This window comes from Thalassophryne amazonica, chromosome 17 (assembly GCF_902500255.1).
Source record: "Thalassophryne amazonica chromosome 17, fThaAma1.1, whole genome shotgun sequence".
Taxonomy (NCBI): Eukaryota; Metazoa; Chordata; class Actinopteri; order Batrachoidiformes; family Batrachoididae; genus Thalassophryne; species Thalassophryne amazonica.
The window spans coordinates 71,493,685-71,514,263 of NC_047119.1; the positions used below are offsets into that span (position 1 = coordinate 71,493,685).

Consider the following 20,579-nt stretch of genomic DNA (forward strand, 5'->3'; position numbering starts at 1 on the left):
GAAGCTGTATAACTGGGGATATAAAATCCAAAACTTGCACTGTGCACAATTTCTTCAGTCACAGCCACAGAAGCCTATAACTTCTTCTGGGTTGTCTAGGTGTCTTGGTGGCTTTCCTCACTCTTGTACTTCTTGCACAGTCACTCAGTTTTTGAGAACTGTCTGCTCCATTCAGATTTACCGTAGCGTGTCATACTGTTTATATTTCTTCATAATTGATGTAAATAAAGTTCAAGACATATTCAGTGACTTGAAAATGTTCATGTATCCATCCCCTGACTTGTCTGAAGAAAACTGGCAATAAAACTGATTATTTACAGGTATTATACCAAAGGGGCTGATTACTTACCAAAGGGGCTGATTACTTTTAATTAATTTATATCAGTTTGTAGAGATTTACTTTTAGTTTGAGTCTAAGGAAGGTAATTTTAGAAATTTTTATATTGGGAAGCCTGGTTTACTTTTTGTATTTAAAATGCCATAAACAAATTAAAATATGTGAATTACCAAGGGGCTGAATACTTTTGCAAATCACTGTACTTCTAGTTTTGAAATGTGCCATTTTCATTTTAGACCTCTAGCCTTATGCTTGACCCCACATAAGTAATCATTGAACCAAGGCAACTGTGTTTTGGGGGAGGGCTTGCTTTTAATGTAGGTGGCGCAATCATGTCAAGTGTGGTTGTGAGCGCTGAGTTTAAACTGTCCACAAGACTTTCTACTAAATGGTCCTTAAGTGATGCTAAAATATCAGGCAGTCTACCTCAAAGTTAAGTTGTAGTTGAAGAGTTGATGTCGCACAATGATAGACAAGGTTCTCCTTCCAGTTAACACAGCAACAAGACTGTAAACTTAATAAATGAGTGATCAGAGACCACTGACTTAAGAGACATGTCTTCATTTAAAGGGAGGACTGCAGTAGGTTTAAGCCAGGTTTCACAAAAAACAATAATATTTAAGTGGTGTTCCATAATTAGATAATTTATCAAAAATCATTTTGAGGAAAGTGACCTTATGTTAATAAGAGCCAAACTGAGGACCTCAGTGGGGTTGACAATTTGACTGTTGGGATTTGGGGGTGGTTTCAGTGTAGTATATACAAGATGCCTAAAATCAGGTTTAGGTCTAAGAAGTTCCACGTTGGTTGTAGGTAGCAGACACATAATATTTGATGTTGAAGGAACAGTCAGTGGAAACAGGCCACAGTATCAACCTGCTGAATTTTCCTCACTGCCACATAAACTGCACTATCACCATTTTTTGGTGCTAATTTCCCCGATAAGTTAATGGATTCCACGCCCACATTAGTCATAAGCATGTTCACTAACACCTGGTCTGTGGCCTGCTGTGAAGTCCTAATGTTACCCTCCCTGTAAAGTTCTGTCTATTTTTGCAGATAAGATGGTGGCGCCTTCCCCGGTAGGGTGAAGGCCGTCCGGCATCAGCAAGACACGGCAACCCCAAAAAGGTGGCCAGTTATCAATGAAACTTAAAGCCTTGCTGTCTACAAAATTTCACCAGCCACCTATTCAATGACGTCAACTTGCTAAATGCCTCATTATTATCCCGGGAGGGGACGGGACCAGAACTATTAATCAATGTTGACACATCTTTCTGGCGAGGTCACAAGTCCTCTCTATGATCATTTTTGTGACCTCCAAGTACCTCATCCTAATATCATTGGTGCCGATGTTGATAACTGTGTGGCTGTGTCTAGTGTCATGTTCCTTTGTCTGTCTGCCCTTATGTGACATCAGCACCCTAAGGTGAGAGGCAGTGTTGGGTACCCTGCCCCAGGAATACATTTAAAGTAGACCTGCATTGAAATAAATGCGGTCAGATCTTTGGACCAAAAAAATGACATTTATACATAAGATCCTTCTGAATGTACAACCCCTGGCAAAAATTATGGAATCACCGGCCTCGGAGGATGTTCATTCAGTTGTTTAATTTTGTAGAAAAAAAGCAGATCACAGACGACACAAAACTAAAGTCATTTCAAATGGCAACTTTCTGGTTTTAAGAAACACTATAAGAAATCAAGAAAAAAAGATTGTGGCAGTCAGTAACGGTTACTTTTTTAGACCAAGCAGAGGAAAAAATATGGAATCACTCAATTCTGAGGAAAAAATTCTGGAATCATGAAAAACAAAAGAACACTCCAACACATCACTAGTATTTTGTTGCACCACCTCTGGCTTTTATAACAGCTTGCATTCTCAAAATTAAACAACTGAATGAACATCCTCCGAGGCTGGTGATTCCATAATTATTGCCAGGGGTTGTAGTAAAGTAAATCTGCAAGTCCAGATCTGTCATTCATCGGAGAAATCTTTGTTTAAAAATGACAAATTTACAGCTAAAATTTAGCCCTCCGCAAAACTGTCAGCACATCCGGGACATTGCCGAGACGTCAAAGAGAAGACCCTATCCCAGCATGCATTGCGCACTCCAACTGTAATTTGTGGATTTTCGCCAGTTTGCATCTCTTACAAAAGCACCTTTTTATTGTCTTATACGGAAGGATCGACTTTTTTTTAAACTTCACATTGTGACACGTTTGGTGAGTACACATTTATTTTTGCTTGAAAATTATTTTGGGGGACTTTTTCATACGCCCATTTGATTGAGTGGTGTCGCATTGGAAAATCTACTGTCTTTAGCCTCCGGTGTTACCGTTGCGGGACTCGCAAAGAATCCAAGTCATTAAAAAGATACAAACCTCTCTCAGTGGCCACGGAGCTCTGCGGCTGCGATTACCGAGACCGTGCAGCGCTGCGGATTTTTTAACAAAAATGATGCCCACCTCTTCCACCATTCGGAAGATTCAGACGGCTTTCGGTGGCTTTTCAGTCATGTGACTATCCGAGAAATTGTGGAAGAGGTGGGCATGTCACAACATGTCCTGTGAGGCTTCAACACAAAGGCGCTTTTGCTCCATCAGCAGCTTCGTGCTGAAGCCATTGGCATGAATTTTGCTGCAGCTCTTTTCAATCAATCAATCAATCAATTTTTTTATATAGCGCCAAATCACAACAAACAGTTGCCCCAAGGCGCTTTATATTGTAAGGCAAGGCCATACAATAATTATGTAAAACCCCAACGGTCAAAACGACCCCCTGTGAGCAAGCACTTGGCTACAGTGGGAAGGAAAAACTCCCTTTTAACAGGAAGAAACCTCCAGCAGAACCAGGCTCAGGGAGGGGCAGTCTTCTGCTGGGACTGGTTGGGGCTGAGGGAGAGAACCAGGAAAAAGACATGCTGTGGAGGGGAGCAGAGATCGATCACTAATGATTAAATGCAGAGTGGTGCATACAGAGCAAAAAGAGAAAGAAACAGTGCATCATGGGAACCCCCCAGCAGTCTACGTCTATAGCAGCATAACTAAGGGATGGTTCAGTGTCACCTGATCCAGCCCTAACTATAAGCTTTAGCAAAAAGGAAAGTTTTAAGCCTAATCTTAAAAGTAGAGAGGGTGTCTGTCTCCCTGATCTGAATTGGGAGCTGGTTCCACAGGAGAGGAGCCTGAAAGCTGAAGGCTCTGCCTCCCATTCTACTCTTACAAACCCTAGGAACTACAAGTAAGCCTGCAGTCTGAGAGCGAAGCGCTCTATTGGGGTGATATGGTACTACAAGGTCCCTAAGATGAGATGGGACCTGATTATTCAAAACCTTATAAGTAAGAAGAAGAATTTTAAAGTCTATTCTAGAATTAACAGGAAGCCAATGAAGAGAGGCCAATATGGGTGAGATATGCTCTCTCCTTCTAGTCCCCGTCAGTACTCTAGCTGCAGCATTTTGAATTAACTGAAGGCTTTTTAGGGAACTTTTAGGACAACCTGATAATAATGAATTACAATAGTCCAGCCTAGAGGAAATAAATGCATGAATTAGTTTTTCAGCATCACTCTGAGACAAGACCTTTCTGATTTTAGAGATATTGCGTAAATGCAAAAAAGCAGTCCTACATATTTGTTTAATATGCGCTTTGAATGACATATCCTGATCAAAAATGACTCCAAGATTTCTCACAGTATTACTAGAGGTCAGGGTAATGCCATCCGGAGTAAGGATCTGGTTAGACACCATGTTTCTAAGATTTGTGGGGCCAAGTACAATAACTTCAGTTTTATCTGAGTTTAAAAGCAGGAAATTAGAGGTCATCCATGTCTTTATGTCTGTAAGACAATCCTGCAGTTTAGCTAATTGGTGTGTGTCCTCTGGCTTCATGGATAGATAAAGCTGGGTATCATCTGCGTAACAATGAAAATTTAAGCAATACCGTCTAATAATACTGCCTAAGGGAAGCATGTATAAAGTGAATAAAATTGGTCCTAGCACAGAACCTTGTGGAACTCCATAATTAACTTTAGTCTGTGAAGAAGATTCCCCGTTTATATGAACAAATTGTAATCTATTAGACAAATATGATTCAAACCACCGCAGCGCAGTGCCTTTAATGCCTATGGCATGCTCTAATCTCTGTAATAAAATTTTATGGTCAACAGTATCAAAAGCAGCACTGAGGTCTAACAGAACAAGCACAGAGATGAGTCCACTGTCCGAGGCCATAAGAAGATCATTTGTAACCTTCACTAATGCTGTTTCTGTACATGGCCAAATCTTTTTTCACAGTGGAATGTGCCGAAAAAGTGCTGATGTTCACCTCTTCCGCAATTTTTCAGATAGTCACATGACGGTCCCGCATCATCACATCGTTCACTTTGGAAATGATCTGGTCATTTCAGCATGTTGATGGCTGACCGGCGCGTGGCTCGCTCTCCACCGTTGTGCGGCCGTCTTTAAACCGGTTGTACCGCTCCTTAATCTGTGTGATGCCCAGAGGATCGTCACTGAAAGTCGTCTGAATAATCCCAATGGTTTCCACCTGGCTGTCACCCAGTTTCTGGTAAAATTTGATGCAGTCGTGCTGCTCCAGTTGTTCCGTCTTTTTCCTTGGAATGAAAAAAACGCCGAGCGCACGACACACACCTCACACAAAGGCTGCTTACCAGGAAATGACGCAATCGACAGGCGTGAAAAATTCACGCATGCGCACGAAGGTTCAAGGTTGGCTCTTGCAAGCACACATGATTCAAATCCATCAGGTTTTTGAAAAAAATAAAAAGGTCGGATACTTTTCTAACAGACCTCGTATATCTAACTATCTAAGGTCGCTATTGTAAGAAGTCTTGAAGCCATCTAATCTCTACAGAGGGCAGACCAGAAAATAAAAAAAAGATTAGTGTCTCTCAGCTTCCAGTGTCCTACAAGTCGGGAAAAAGCTTTTTTACTTCTCATATTTCTAATGTACAAGTCAGAGGAAAAACTCAAATAAAAAAAAAAATCACGTAATCATTTTTCACTTATTCACTCTGATGGATTTAACAAGTATCTGTAAATGGATCCTGTAAAAAGGTCTCCACTGCCAGCTGTTCTGTCAAGGTGTTGATTTTCTGCGTTTGTGTGTCTGTCCAGATCTCTGCTCCTCAGGAACGGCTCTACTCCACATGGATTGGGTAAAAAAAAAAAAAAAAAAAAACTTTTTTCTTATTTGTCTTAAGATGTGATGTCTCCTTTTTGGTCCTCCTTTGTCCACTGGACATCTTGCGTGTTGTGGATTTGAATGAAATCTTATACAAATGTTCAGTTTATAGCTGTGTCTCTGCAAACTGTTATCATGCGTTTTCTAGTTCCTGCCACAACTTCCTACTTCAGCTCCAGCAATGGAAGCTTTAAACATTGCCCATTCTGGTTCAGTGCCCCCAACCTCCACAGGGATGCTCAAAAATCTCTACCGCACGTGCGAGTTGAAGATCTGTCGGACAGTGGGCTCCTCCAGGCGTTGCCAGTTCATCTGCACTATCCATTTGGGCTTACCAGGTCTGTCAAAAGCCTCAGATCCAACTCACCACCAGATGGTGATCAGTTGACAGCTCTGCCCCTCTCTTCACCTGAGTGTCCAGAACATGTGGCCTCAGATCAGTCGATACGATCACAAAATCGATCATCGATCTTTGGCCTAGGGTGCTCTGGTACCATGTACACTTATGAGCATCCTTATGTTCGAACGTGGTGTTCCTTATGAACAGTCTTTGACTAGCACAGGAGTCCAATAACAAACAATCATTTGGATTTATATCAGGGAAGCCATTCCTCCCAATCACACCTCTCCAGGTGTCTGTCATTTCCCATGTCACCCAGCAGAACAATGGAGACCCCCACCGGAGCCCCATACAGGGCTCCATTCAGGGACTCCAAGAAGGCCGAATACTCCAAAGAGCCGAGGCTGTGCATGATGGTGAGGCCCACCAGATCTAACTGGTATCGCTCCACCTCCCACACAAGCTCCAGCTCCTTCCCCCACAGTGAAGTGAAGTTCCACACCCCCAGACCTAGCCCCTGCCGCTCGGGTCTGGTCTGCCGAGGCCCTTGACTTTCACTGCCACCGATAGGACAATTTACCCGACACCAGCGGTTCCCCCTGCGGGCAGTGAGCCCACAGGGTGGAGATGGAAGGTCCACGTTGCCTTTTCAGTCTGTGCCTGACCAGGCTCTGTGGCAAGGCCAGCCACCAGACGCTCGCTGACGGGCCCTGCATCCATAGCACTGGCATGCAATATTAAAATTTATTATTTTACCTCATATCATCTAGAACCTCGTTTTGAATCTATAGCTGTGAATGACAAAGTTGTTCTGCTATTGAATGTAGTTGTTGTCCATTCAGTTCAAATAAGTTTTGAGTATTGCTCAGTCAGTTTACTTGCATTGCTGTGTAGTATCAAATTTTGTATAACTGTGTCCTCGCTGTGGCTTGACTTCTGTGTCATGAATGAAAAGTTGTCATGCAAATGAGTGCAATTTTTTCCTGCGACTTTCACTCTGTAAATATGTAAAATACAAAAAGGAAAACACTTTTTGCAGCCACATGGTGTGTGCAGCCAGTACATTCTGAGTGTAATGAGGTGGCGCTATATAAATTAATAAATTGAAAAATAAATTGTTTGTAATCATTGCGTTTTTCACCTTTAACTCGCTGTGCAGCACACAGTTTACATCGCAGACTCTTGCAAGTTCACATATAAGCAGCCCTAGTAAGGTACCTTTCAGTACACAAAAGGATCAAGGTCAAAGGTCAAGGTTACAGGAAGGTCAAACACTAATTTCAACTACACAACTTTCCTGGTTGCAATTTTTGAAATATAGCAGTCCTATTAAGGTACCTTTCAGTACACAAAAGGATTAAGCTCAAGGTCAAAGGTCAAGGTCACAGGAAGGTCAAACACTAGGTTCAACTAAACAACTTATAGGCCCCTCATTTTCATTATGATTTTTAAAGATACGTTTCTTTGCATACTATTGTGTCTGTGTGTATGTGGTTGTGTGTGTGTGCACACACTACTGTGTGTTCTACACATATCTGGATATTTTATCCAAAACTAAATTAGAGTATTTTCTATCACATCACATATTTCACGTTGTCAATCAGGTATATATATATATATATATATATATATATATATATATATATATATTTGTATAGCATATTTGGAAGGGGGATTTCAGAATAGGAAATATTACTATTGTAGATAATGATAGATACATACAGAAAGAATACCAATATTGTTCACCATCAATCAAATACCTTCATCTGGGACCATAAAACATCCATGAAATATAGAGTTTAAAGGTTACTCTATCCTGACTGGGCCTTATCACCTTTGTTTAACCAGGATAAAACTCATTGAAATGAAGAATCTCGTTTTCAATAGTGTCCTGGCCAAGAGGCAGAGTTAAAACAGACACCTGAATGAGATAATACAATCAGGTATAACATCTACAGGTCAGAGCCATGAAGAGTGATTTAAAGTGTTAAGTGGCACTAGCTCTTTCAGTCTGAACTCATTTTGGAGTTCCAAGAGTGGAATGTTGGAATGTTGCCTGTCAGGTGTTGGTGGGGAGAGATTTCTAGGGTGAGGGGGAAGCTATCCCGGGGGGGGTATTATACTGTTACACCGGTGTAAAACAAGCCAAAAACAAAGATGCAGAGTACAAATCGAATTTCCATACCGGATTGGTCGAGTCCCAGGTTAACGGCGATTGCCACTGGTGCCGTTGCCCAACATGGTGCCGGTGGAAATTGGGGTACTGCTGGGTGAAGAAGAGGAGGAGAAAAACGTGTGCCCAGACAGCTGGAGAAAAGGAAAATTAGAAGGATGGAAGTGAGAGTTGGGACTTTGAATGTTGGCAGTATAACTGGTAAAGGGAGAGAGCGGGCTGATATGATGGAGAGGAGAAAGGTAGACATATTGTGTGTGCAAGAGACCAAGTGGAAGGAAAGTAAGAGCAGGAGCATCGGCAGTGGGTTCAAGTGGTTGTATCATGGTGAGGAGAGGAAGAGAATTGGTGTTGGGGTCATTTTAAAGGAAGAGTGTGTTATGAGTGTGTTGGAGACTAAGCAAGTGTCTGACAGGGTGATGAGTGTGAAGTTGGAAATTGAAGGAGTGATGATGAATGTCATCACTGCATATGCCCCACAGGTAGGTTGTGAGATGAAGGAGAAAGAAGATTTCTGGAGTGTGTTAGATGAGGTGGTGGAGAGTGTGCCCAAGCATGAAAGAGTGGTGATAGGAGCAGACTTCAATGGGCATGTTGGTGAAGGGAACAGAGGTGATGAGGAAGTAATGGGTAGATATGGTATCAAGGACAGGAATGTGGAAGGACACATGGTAGCTGATTGTGCAAAAACGATGGAAATGGCTGTGGTGAACACCTACATTAAGAAAAGGAAGGAGCACAGGGTGACATTTAAGAGTGGGGGAACGTGCACACAGGTACTGCAGATGTGGTGGCATCTGGACAGCCGAAGGAAGACAAGGAAACGTGGTGGAACAGATGTTCAGGAAAGCAAAAGGAGAAAGAGGTTGGCATGAAGGAATTATGATAGTCGGAGAGATAAAGAAAGTAGACAGGAGTACAAGGAGATGAAGTGGCGTAAGGCGAAAAGAGAAGTAGCAAAAGCTAAGGAAAAGGCATTTAGTGAGCTGTACAAGAAGTTGAATAGTAAGGAAGGAGAAAAGGACTTGTTCCGATTAACCACACAAAGGGACAGAGCAAGAAAGTTTCTGCAGCAGGTTAGGGTGGTAAAAGAGGCAGATGGTAATGTGCTGACAAGTGAGAAAAGTGTGTTGAAAAGGTGGAGGGAATATTTTGAGGAGCTGATGAATGAGGAAAATGAGAGAAAAGGCTGGATGGTTTGGAGAGAGTATATCAGGAAGTGCATGGGATTAGTAAGGATGAAGTTGAGGGCAGCTATGAAAAGAATGAAAAGCGGAAAGGCAGTTGGTCCAGATGATATTCTAGTGGAGGCATGCAAATGTCTTGGAGAGATGGCAGCACACTTTTTAACCAGATTGTTTAATAAAATCTTGGAAAGTAAGAGGATGCCTGAGGAGTGGAGATGAAGTGTGCTGTTCCTATTTTTAAGAAGGGTGATGAGCAGAGCTGCAGTAACTACAGAGGCATAAAGTTGATCACAGCATGAAGTTATGGGAAAGAGTAGTAGAAGCTAGCCTTAGAAAACAGGTGATCTGTGAGCAGCAATATTGATTTCATGCTGAGAAAGAGCACTACAGATGCGATGTTTGCTCTGAGAATACTGATGCAGTATAGAATGCCAGAAAGAGTTACATTGTGTGTTTATGGATTTAGAGAAACCTTATGACAGGGTGCCAACAGAAGAGTTGTGGTATTGTATAATCAATCAATCAATCAATTTTTTTATATAGCGCCAAATCACAACAAACAGTTGCCCCAAGGCGCTTTATATTGTAAGGCAAGGCCATACAATAATTATGTAAAACCCCAACGGTCAAAACGACCCCCTGTGAGCAAGCACTTGGCTACAGTGGGAAGGAAAAACTCCCTTTTAACAGGAAGAAACCTCCAGCAGAACCAGGCTCAGGGAGGGGCAGTCTTCTGCTGGGACTGGTTGGGGCTGAGGGAGAGAACCAGGAAAAAGACATGCTGTGGAGGGGAGCAGAGATCGATCACTAATGATTAAATGCAGAGTGGTGCATACAGAGCAAAAAGAGAAAGAAACAGTGCATCATGGGAACCCCCCAGCAGTTTACGTCTATAGCAGCATAACTAAGGGATGGTTCAGGGTCACCTGATCCAGCCCTAACTATAAGCTTTAGCAAAAAGGAAAGTTTTAAGCCTAATCTTAAAAGTAGAGAGGGTGTCTGTCTCCCTGATCTGAATTGGGAGCTGGTTCCACAGGAGAGGAGCCTGAAAGCTGAAGGCTCTGCCTCCCATTCTACTCTTACAAACCCTAGGAACTACAAGTAAGCCTGCAGTCTGAGAGCGAAGCGCTCTATTGGGGTGATATGGTACTACGAGGTCCCTAAGATAAGATGGGACCTGATTATTCAAAACCTTATAAGTAAGAAGAAGAATTTTAAATTCTATTCTAGAATTAACAGGAAGCCAATGAAGAGAGGCCAATATGGGTGAGATATGCTCTCTCCTTCTAGTCCCCATCAGTACTCTAGCTGCAGCATTTTGAATTAACTGAAGGCTTTTTAGGGAACTTTTAGGACAGCCTGATAATAATGAATTACAATAGTCCAGCCTAGAGGAAATAAATGCATGAATTAGTTTTTCAGCATCACTCTGAGACAAGACCTTTCTGATTTTAGAGATATTGCGTAAATGCAAAAAAGCAGTCCTACATATTTGTTTAATATGCGCTTTGAATGACATATCCTGATCAAAAATGACTCCAAGATTTCTCACAGTATTACTAGAGGTCAGGGTAATGCCATCCAGAGTAAGGATCTGGTTAGACACCATGTTTCTAAGATTTGTGGGGCCAAGTACAATAACTTCAGGAAGTCTGGAGTGGTAGAGGAGTGTGTTAGGGTAGTGCAGGACATGTACAAGGATTATGTGACAGCAGTGAGATGCGCAGTATTACAGATTCATTCAAGGTGGAGGTGGGATTTCTGGAACTGAACATCTTTAAGACCAAGGAGCTGTGCTGTGGGGGCCGAGACAAAACACCAGCTTCACTGTTCCAGCCACTCAGCATCCAGGGTCAGATGATGGAGTAGGTTCAATCATTCAAATACCTAGTGGTGGGCACAGATAACCAAAAAATTAACTTCGATAACAGATAATCAGATAACTGAAAAGTTGTCTTTGATAATGATAAAATGATAAACCACCCAAAAATGTATCAGAAGTTGCAGATAACCAATAAATTCCAGTATTGTCTCTGGTACACTTGCAACTACAAACAAGCTGATTTTGCGTTTTAACACCAGGATCACTTCTGGAAGCATCAAAAGCGACAACAGACCCAAACAGTGACCCAGCACTTCTGTCTTTGAACATCTTGCCCCCTGCTGGAAGCTCCTGTTTACTACATGGCTTCCAGCACAGAAGCAAGCTGAGCGGAGCCACAAAGCTCAACTCTCTACTCAATAACAACGCTGCTGTCAGGCAGAGGTCTTGGAAAATAAAGCAATGCTGAGTTATGGTTTGGTGTATAAATAAAATGAATATTGAGAGAATAACTCTATTAATGTCAATTCTGTCATTTGTACAAAGTTAAAATATAACATATATCTTTTAATTTTGAATAATGCACTAATTCTGAAGTTTTGTAACAAACACAGACAGATCGCAAAGGATTCTGGGTAAAATGTGCCTCCGCTAACACTGATTTGGTTGTCATTCATTATGTAAACCAACACGTTAATATCAATCAATCAATCAATTTTATTTATATAGCATTTGTTTATATATATATATATATATATATATATATATATACACACACACAGGTGAGGGTCAACCGTTTCACATGTGTGATGCCTTAGGTTTTACAGCATTTTTCAACACAATATGTAGTACATGCGAAAAGTATCACAATGTATCAAGCCTCATTTCCAAATGAAATCAATTTTATTTATATAGCGCCAAATCACAACAACAGTTGCCCGAAGGCGCTTTATATTGCAAGGCAAAAGTCAAACAATAATTACAGAAAAACCCCATCGGTCAAAACGACCCCCTGTGAGCACGCACTTGGCGACAGTGGGAAGGAAAAAGGGGAGAGAACCAGGAAAAAGACATGCTGTGGAGGGGAGCAGAGATCAATTACTAATGATTAAATGCAGAGTGGTGCATACAGAGCAAAAAGAGAAAGAAACACTCAGTGCATCATGGGAACCCCCCAGCAGTCTACGTCTATAGCAGCATAACTAAGGGATGGTGCAGGGTCACCTGATCCAGCCCTAACTATAAGCTTTAGCAAAAAGGAAAGTTTTAAGCCTAATCTTAAAAGTAGAGAGGGTGTCTGTCTCCCTGATCTGAATTGGGAGCTGGTTCCACAGGAGAGGAGCCTGAAAGCTGAAGGCTCTGCCTCCCATTCTACTCTTACAAACCCTAGGAACTACAAGTAAGCCTGCAGTCTGAGAGCGAAGCGCTCTATTGGGGTGATATGGTACTATGAGGTCCCTAAGATAAGATGGGACCTGATTATTCAAAACCTTATCAGTAAGAAGAATAATTTTAAATTCTGTTCTAGAATTAACAGGAAGCCAATGAAGAGAGGCCAATATGGGTGAGATATGCTCTCTCCTTCTAGTCCCCGTTGGTACTCTAGCTGCAGCATTTTGAATTAACTGAAGGCTTTTCAGGGAACTTTTAGGACAACCTGATAATAATGAATTACAATAGTCCAGCCTAGAGGAAATAAATGCATGAATTAGTTTTTCAGCATCACTCTGAGACAAGACCTTTCTAATTTTAGAGATATTGCGTAAATGCAAGAAAGCAGTCCTACATATTTGTTTAATATGCGCTTTGAATGACATATCCTGATCAAAAATGACTCCAAGATTTCTCACAGTATTACTAGAGGTCAGGGTAATGCCATTCAGAGTAAGGATCTGGTTAGACACCATGTTTCTAAGATTTGTGGGGCCAAGTACAATAACTTCAGTTTTATCTGAGTTTAAAAGCAGGAAATTAGAGGTCATCCATGTCTTTATGTCTGTAAGACAATCCTGCAGTTTAGCTTATTGGTGTGTGTCCTCTGGCTTCATGGATAGATAAAGCTGGGTATCATCTGCGTAACAATGAAAATTTAAGGCAGTATTATTAGACGGCATTGCTAAGGGAAGCATGTATAAAGTGAATAAAATTGGTCCTAGCACAGAACCTTGTGGAACTCCATAATTAACCTTAGTCTGTGAAGAAGATTCCCCATTTACATGAACAAATTGTAATCTATTAGATAAATATGATTCAAACCACCGCAGCGCAGTGCCTTTAATACCTATGGCATGCTCTAATCTCTGTAATAAAATTTTATGGTCAGCAGTATCAAAAGCAGCACTGAGGTCTAACAGAACAAGCACAGAGATGAGACCACTGTCTGAGACCATAAGATCATTTGTAACCTTCACTAATGCTGTTTCTGTACTATGATGAATTCTAAAACCTGACTGAAACTCTTCAAATAGACCATTCCTCTGCAGATGATCAGTTAGCTGTTTTACAACTACCCTTTCAAGAATTTTTGAGAGAAAAGGAAGGTTGGAGATTGGCCTATAATTAGCTAAGAGAGTTGGGTCAAGTGATGGCTTTTTAAGTAATGGTTTAATTACTGCCACCTTAAAAGCCTGTGGTACATAGCCAACTAATAAAGATAGATTGATCATATTTAAGATCGAAGCATTAAATAATGGTAGGGCTTCCTTGAGCAGCCTGGTAGGAATGGGGTCTAATAGACATGTTGATGGTTTGGATGAAGTAACTAATGAAAATAACTCAGACAGAACAATCTGAGAGAAAGAGTCTAACCAAATACCGGCATCACTGAAAGCAGCCAAAGATAACGATATGTCTTTGGGATGGTTATGAGTAATTTTTTCTCTAATAGTTAAACTTTTATTAGCAAAGAAAGCCATGAAGTCATTAGTAGTTAAAGTTAAAGGAATACTCGGCTCAATACAGCTCTGACTCTGTCAGCCTGGCTACAGTGCTGAAAAGAAACCTGGGGTTGTTCTTATTTTCTTCAATTAGTGATGAGTAGTAGGATGTCCTAGCTTTACGGAGGGCTTTTTATAGAGCAACAGACTCTTTTTCCAGGCTAAGTGAAGATCTTCTAAATTAGTGAGATGCCATTTCCTCTCCAACTTACGGGTTATCTGCTTTAAGCTGCGAGTTTGTGAGTTATACCATGGAGTCAGGCACTTCTGATTTAAAGCTCTCTTTTTCAGAGGAGCTACAGCATCCAAAGGTGTCTTCATTGAGGATGTAATACTATTGACGAGATACTCTATCTCACTTACAGAGTTTAGGTAGCTACTCTGCACTGTGTTGGTATATGGCATTAGAGAACATAAAGAAGGAATCATATCCTTAAACCTAGTTACAGTGCTTTCTGAAAGACTTCTAGTGTAATGAAACTTATTCCCCACTGCTGGGTAGTCCATCAGAGTAAATGTAAATGTTATTAAGAAATGATCAGACAGAAGGGAGTTTTCAGGGAATACTGTTAAGTCTTCAATTTCCATACCATAAGTCAGAACAAGATCTAAGATATGATTAAAGTGGTGGGTGGACTCATTTACATTTTGAGCAAAGCCAATTGAGTCTAATAATAGATTAAATGCAGTGTTGATGCTGTCATTCTCAGCATCTGTGTGGATGTTAAAATCGCCCACTATAATGATCTTATCTGAGCTAAGCACTAAGTCAGACAAAAGGTCTGAAAATTCACAGAGAAACTCACAGTAAGGACCAGGTGGACGATAGATAATAACAAATAAAACTGGTTTTTGGGACTTCCAATTTGGATGGACAAGACTGAGTCAAGCTTTCAAATGAATTAAAGCTCTGTCTGGGTTTTTGATTAATTAATAAGCTGGAGTGGAAGATTGCTGCTAATCCTCCGCCTCGGCCCGTGATATGAGCGTTCTGGCAGTTAGTGTGACTCGGGGGTGTTGACTCATTTAAACTAACATATTCATCCTGCTGTAACCAGGTTTCTGTAAGGCAGAATAAATCAATATGTTGATCAATTATTATATCATTTACTAACAGGGACTTAGAAGAGAGAGACCTAATGTTTAATAGACCACATTTAACTGTTTTAGTCTGTGGTGCAGTTGAAGGTGCTATATTATTTTTTCTTTTTGAATTTTTATGCTTAAATAGATTTTTGCTGGTTATTGGTGGTCTGGGAGCAGGCACCGTCTCTACGGGGATGGGGTAATGAGGGGATGGCAGGGGGAGAGAAGCTGCAGAGAGGTGTGTAAGACTACAACTCTGCTTCCTGGTCCCAACCCTGGATAGTCACGGTTTGGAGGATTTAAGAAAATTGGCCAGATTTCTAGAAATGAGAGCTGCTCCATCCAAAGTGGGATGGATGCCGTCTCTCCTAACAAGACCAGGTTTTCCCCAGAAGCTTTGCCAATTATCTATGAAGCCCACCTCATTTTTTGGACACCACTCAGACAGCCAGCAATTCAAGGAGAACATGCGGCTAAACATGTCACTCCCGCTCCGATTGGGGAGGGGCCCAGAGAAAACTACAGAGTCCGACATTGTTTGTGCAAAGTTACACACCGACTCAATGCTAATTTTAGTGACCTCTGATTGGCGTAACCGGGTGTCATTACTGCCGACGTGAATTACAATCTTACCAAATTTACGCTTAGCCTTAGCCAGCAGTTTCAAATTTCCTTCAGTGTCGCCTGCTCTGGCCCCCGGAAGACATTTGACTATGGTTGCTGGTGTCGCTAACTTCACATTTCTCAAAACAGAGTCGCCAATAACCAGAGTTTGATCCTCGGCGGGTGTGTCGTCGAGTGGGGAAAAACGGTTAGAAATGTGAACGGGTTGGCGGTGTACATGGGGCTTCTGTTTAGAACTACGCTTCCTCACAGTCACCCAGTCGGCCTGCTTTCCCGGCTGCTCGGGATCTGCCAGAGGGAAACTAACGGCGGCTAAGCTACCTTGGTCCGCACCGACTACAGGGGCCTGGCTAGCTGTAGAATTTTCCACGGTGTGGAGCCGAGTCTCCAATTCGCCCAGCCTGGCCTCCAAAGCTACGAATAAGCTACACTTATTACAAGTACCATTACTGCTAAAGGAGGCCGAGGAATAACTAAACATTTCACACCCAGAGCAGAAAAGTGCAGAAAAGACAGGAGAAGCTGCCATGCTAAACCGGCTAAGAACTAGTAGCTGCGCTAAGCTAGCGGATTCCTAAAGACACACAAAGTGAATAATGTGTAAATAATTTAGAGGTGATTCAGCAGAGGGAGTGCTTTAGTTAAGGCACATGAAGATTACACTGTGAAACAAATCGTTATCTAGGTAACTAGATCAATTTAACTGCGCAGATTAAACAGCTAACAGATACAGCAAAACACCGCTGTGCTCCGGAACAGGAAGTGATACAATACCGCAGTGAGAGCCAACCACCAGTAGAGGCAAGCCAAGGCAATATGACGTGTGTCGTGGGTTAGTGTTTACAGATAAATGTGCTTTTGTAAAATATTCCATTTTTTTTATTTGTAAAAACAGGAATTTAAAAAAAAAAGCCAAGTTGTAATTAGATAACCAGTGTCAAAATAAATAGAACACTGTCATGATCTACTGGTGCCAGACGTTCAGTACTTAAGCTGGGTTTACACTGTGCGAGTTTTGGCCCTTTTTCAGCTGATTTTTCATTTGTGCGAGAATTTTTTGGATCGCACTGAGTTTCAGGTTTAGTATACATGGAGTAACAAGCTGCGTTTAACATCTGACGACCACCTCCTGCTCGCTGATCGTATGGTCAGATGAAAATCAAACCTGTTTGATATTCTGGTCGGCCGTCATGAGGCAGGTATCTCGCTGCTGAAGAGCTACAAGCATCCAACCGCTCGCACTGTGCAAGTGCAAACACCGCAGACCTGTCTTGTATTTTTTTTTTTAACTTTGTCTCCCATCAAGAGTTTTTGTAAAAAATAAGAAATGTAAATTAAATTTGAAAAAAGTTTGTTTATGTTTTGCTTCTGGAAACACGAGTCCGACGTGTGGTTTTTGAACATACAGTGTGTATGAGAACATAAATCGGGCGCTCTGAACTTTTACACTGTGCGGTTCTGTGGTACAGTTTGAGCTGGAACCGAGTACAATGATTAAAAATATCAACCCAGCTTCAGTTTGAATACTGCTAAGAACACTACTAGCCAGTAGATGGCAGTAGAGACCGTAAAAACTTGCCAAAACAAAATTCCAGATAATCCGTGTCTGCTACATTTAAGATGCGTGGAATTTAGTAAACACAAACACAATAATGTCTATAAACCCAGAGAATATATTCACAAGAGTTTTAGGCACTAGAGTTTAATGCTGTTGTCCGTGGAGCCTGAACAGAGTGTCTGAAATGCATTTCTCATGTCATGAACGTACTGAGATTACTCTATCCTTTACCCATAATGCACCTGGACACAGCATATATCCACACTAAAACCTTAAAAATTAGCGCATTACTTTAAAACTAAAACATATATCTGATATTTTCACTTTATAAAACTTCAGATGTGACATTAATTTAAATAACTTGTCCGAAATTAGTTTGGTTAAAATTTGAACCATAAGTTAAATATGTATGCCTCTGGATGACTTGGGTGATATTGCAGTGATATAAAGTCCCTCTGTCCCCACAAAACACAAGAACTCTTTCACCCCCCTCTGCTGTCGCAGAACACAATAAGACCAGATGCTGTCATTTTCTGTAAGTACTTAATGTGTTTTTATGAGCCTGTTGAAGAAGAATTTCTGTGATCTTTTTGCAACAGACAGTAAAGGTTCTTCTATTCTTCTTTTCATGTTTAAAATTGTGCTCAAATTGTACTATTTGATACATCATTTTCAAAAGATTTTTCCCAGGGGCATCCCCTTGGAGCCCTCGCACACCCTTCCCAGCATTTGCAATTCAACCAGTTTTGGATTTTTTTTTTTTATGTCAGCCTACTCCAAGGGTGGCCAAGTTCGGTCCTTGAGAGCCACCTTCCTGACACTCTTCGTTGTCTCCCTGCTCCAACACACCTGAATCCAATGAAAGGCTCATTAAAAGTCTCCTAACAAGTCTTTCATTGGATTCAGGTGTGTTGGAGCAGGGAGACAACGAAGAGTGTCAGGAAGGTGGCTCTCAAGGACTGAACTTGGCCACCCCTGGCCTACTCCATGTCTCTGACCTTTCTGTCCTGCATGCCCCCCCCCCCCCTGCTGCATTAGATGTTGAAACGTGATAATTCCTCATTTGATTGCTTTTCTTCTGTTTCCCTGCAGTGGTTCTATCTTGGCATCTTTGGACACCTTTAAAAAGATGTGGGTGTCAAAGAGAGAATATGAGGAAGACAGAGCACGTGCCATACACAGGAAGACCTTCTAAAGTTACTCCAGGACTGTCCTCAGATGTCCCCATCACACCCCATGTTCCTGCACCAGTCATATCCACAAACCTTATGCTGAACGCTTCATGGTCCCACCTGCTTCTGATCCACAGTTAGCTGTACCTGCCCTACACACACACACTTTGAAGTATTTCTGTCTCGCCTATAAAACCTGTATGATGTAGTACATCTATTGTCAGTGATTCTTTTTCTACTGTTGACATTTTCATTCCAAACCGAAGATGTGGATTTTTGTTTTCTGGTCATGTTCATTTTTTTGTTTGTTTGGTTTTTTTGTTTTGTTTTAAAGTGTCTGACAGATGGTATTGTGTGTTAATTACGATCTGTAGTACTAGACAGCGGTTTTTCTGCATCCAGGTCCTCGGAACCCAAAGCTCTTTATCTTCTGATTCTCTGGGCCCTGTGGTCACATGGTCTCTTCAAAGCTGCTGATTGGCTGAGCCACCTGACTGAGGTTAACAGTGCAGGGACAAATGGCGGACATGCAGTATGCCAGGTCAGGTTTCAGTGATGAGACGGAAGGAGAAAGACTTTAAGTCCTGGTTGTAAATGAGTTTGGTGGCAAGTCGATTACTAAAGTGATCAAAGGAGTGAACTGTGGTCACCTCCCAGTGTCTCTTCTTTGGTTACCAATGAGCCGCTGTAACACAAACACAACATCCTGATGAAGGTGTTCTACGTGTGGATAAATTAACAAATTGGCTTAAAAAAAAAAAAAAACTTGCTTGCTTCTTCTTGACATGCCCACAGATGTTCCGAGTGTGACTTTCAGCTGATGGGAAATGATGCTCCAAGATGTCCTTTTGTCAGGTTTAGGGCCCGGTCGCACAGCACAAGACGATAGCTGAACAAAAGAAAAAAGTCACAAATCGTCAAAAAGTGGACAAATGAGCCTGCACTTCTCCCATCACCGAAAAGCCTGTGAGTGCAGGCCGCGTAAAAGAACGAAACAAAACCAAAACTAACAAAAGACATGAAGCAAACATCGACCTTGATGCATTAAACAAAATCAAAATTAAACATTCATGATGATGTGACTTGACAGCGGGTATCAGACCGAGTGCCAACCTGTGCTGTCCACAGCACCTGCAGGTGCAGGATCTGGTTGTCTTGACAACAGGTTTGTTTTCACTACAACGTGCGCACACGCACATCCCAGCCAGAGATGACTGGAACGCGTGTAAATAAAGTAGTTGATCAAACATTCTTGCCGCTATTGTTTCTGTATGACAACGTTGGTTTTCGTCCCACATATGGACGAGTCACGTTCAGCTAGTCAAATCTTTAGTTGTTGATCCGTTCAGATATTGTCAATGTTCGTGCAAGATGTCGGACTTTGGGAGGTTGGACAAAAATCAAATGGAACCCTGATGGTATGGGAAAGTAAAACGGAATACGGACAAATTGAGGTTGTCAGGATTCGTTCACATTTTTCATCAGTTTGAAAATTCTGACAAAGTGCCAGCTGCAGGAACGAAGCTGGACAATGGTTAAACGATGTCTGAGAGTCAACGTAAGTCCAGATTTCTTGTTTCGTTTTGGCTTCGGTGTCCTACGTTAGTTGGACCGGGACTTAAAATGCTGCTCAAACTGCACTTCAGTTTGTGGTTTATGTTTTAACACTATGGTCTTTGGTGGTCTCAAAGCTAAACCTCTGAGATGTCTGAACTTTGGTGTCTCCTCTGTGTACAAGCAGATGTCTGCATCACAAAGTCAGGGAGGCGACTGGATCCACGCCTTTAACCACTTTACTCCATCGAGTCGGCACTGCTGAAGCATCCGCTTTGGTTTTGTTTGTTTTTTTTGTTTGTTTTTTTGGTGTCTTCAAAAATTGGATCATTGGACTTGTTTACAGTGGAATGTGTTTCAGAAGGAATAACCATGAAACCATAAGATGACAAAAAAGTACAATACCATTAATTCAAGTGTTTGCTTTTACTTTTAGTTAACTGTGTAATAAATAAGTTAATGGCTGCTGGTTGAATGTCTCACTCACTGACTTCAGGTGGGAATCCAGACTTTGTGGATTCATGTCCAACTGTATTAGAAATTAAAACAACCGGGGGCGGGGGGCATAATCTTCGACCAACA

The 20,579-nt window shown here is 41.6% G+C and overlaps 1 protein-coding gene across 1 annotated transcript in view; it reads left to right on the forward strand.

Moving 5' to 3' along the window:
* Nucleotides 1-18,497, forward strand: part of actr1 (actin related protein 1, centractin) — a 113,971-nt gene extending 95,474 nt beyond the window's left edge. The window contains exons 10-11 of the mRNA XM_034191853.1: nt 5,479-5,519; nt 18,364-18,497. Of these exons, the coding sequence (XP_034047744.1) occupies nt 5,479-5,519; nt 18,364-18,466 (144 nt within the window). The 3' untranslated portion in view covers nt 18,467-18,497. The remainder of the gene's footprint in view (nt 1-5,478; nt 5,520-18,363) is intronic.
* Nucleotides 18,498-20,579: the final 2,082 nt, after the last annotated feature.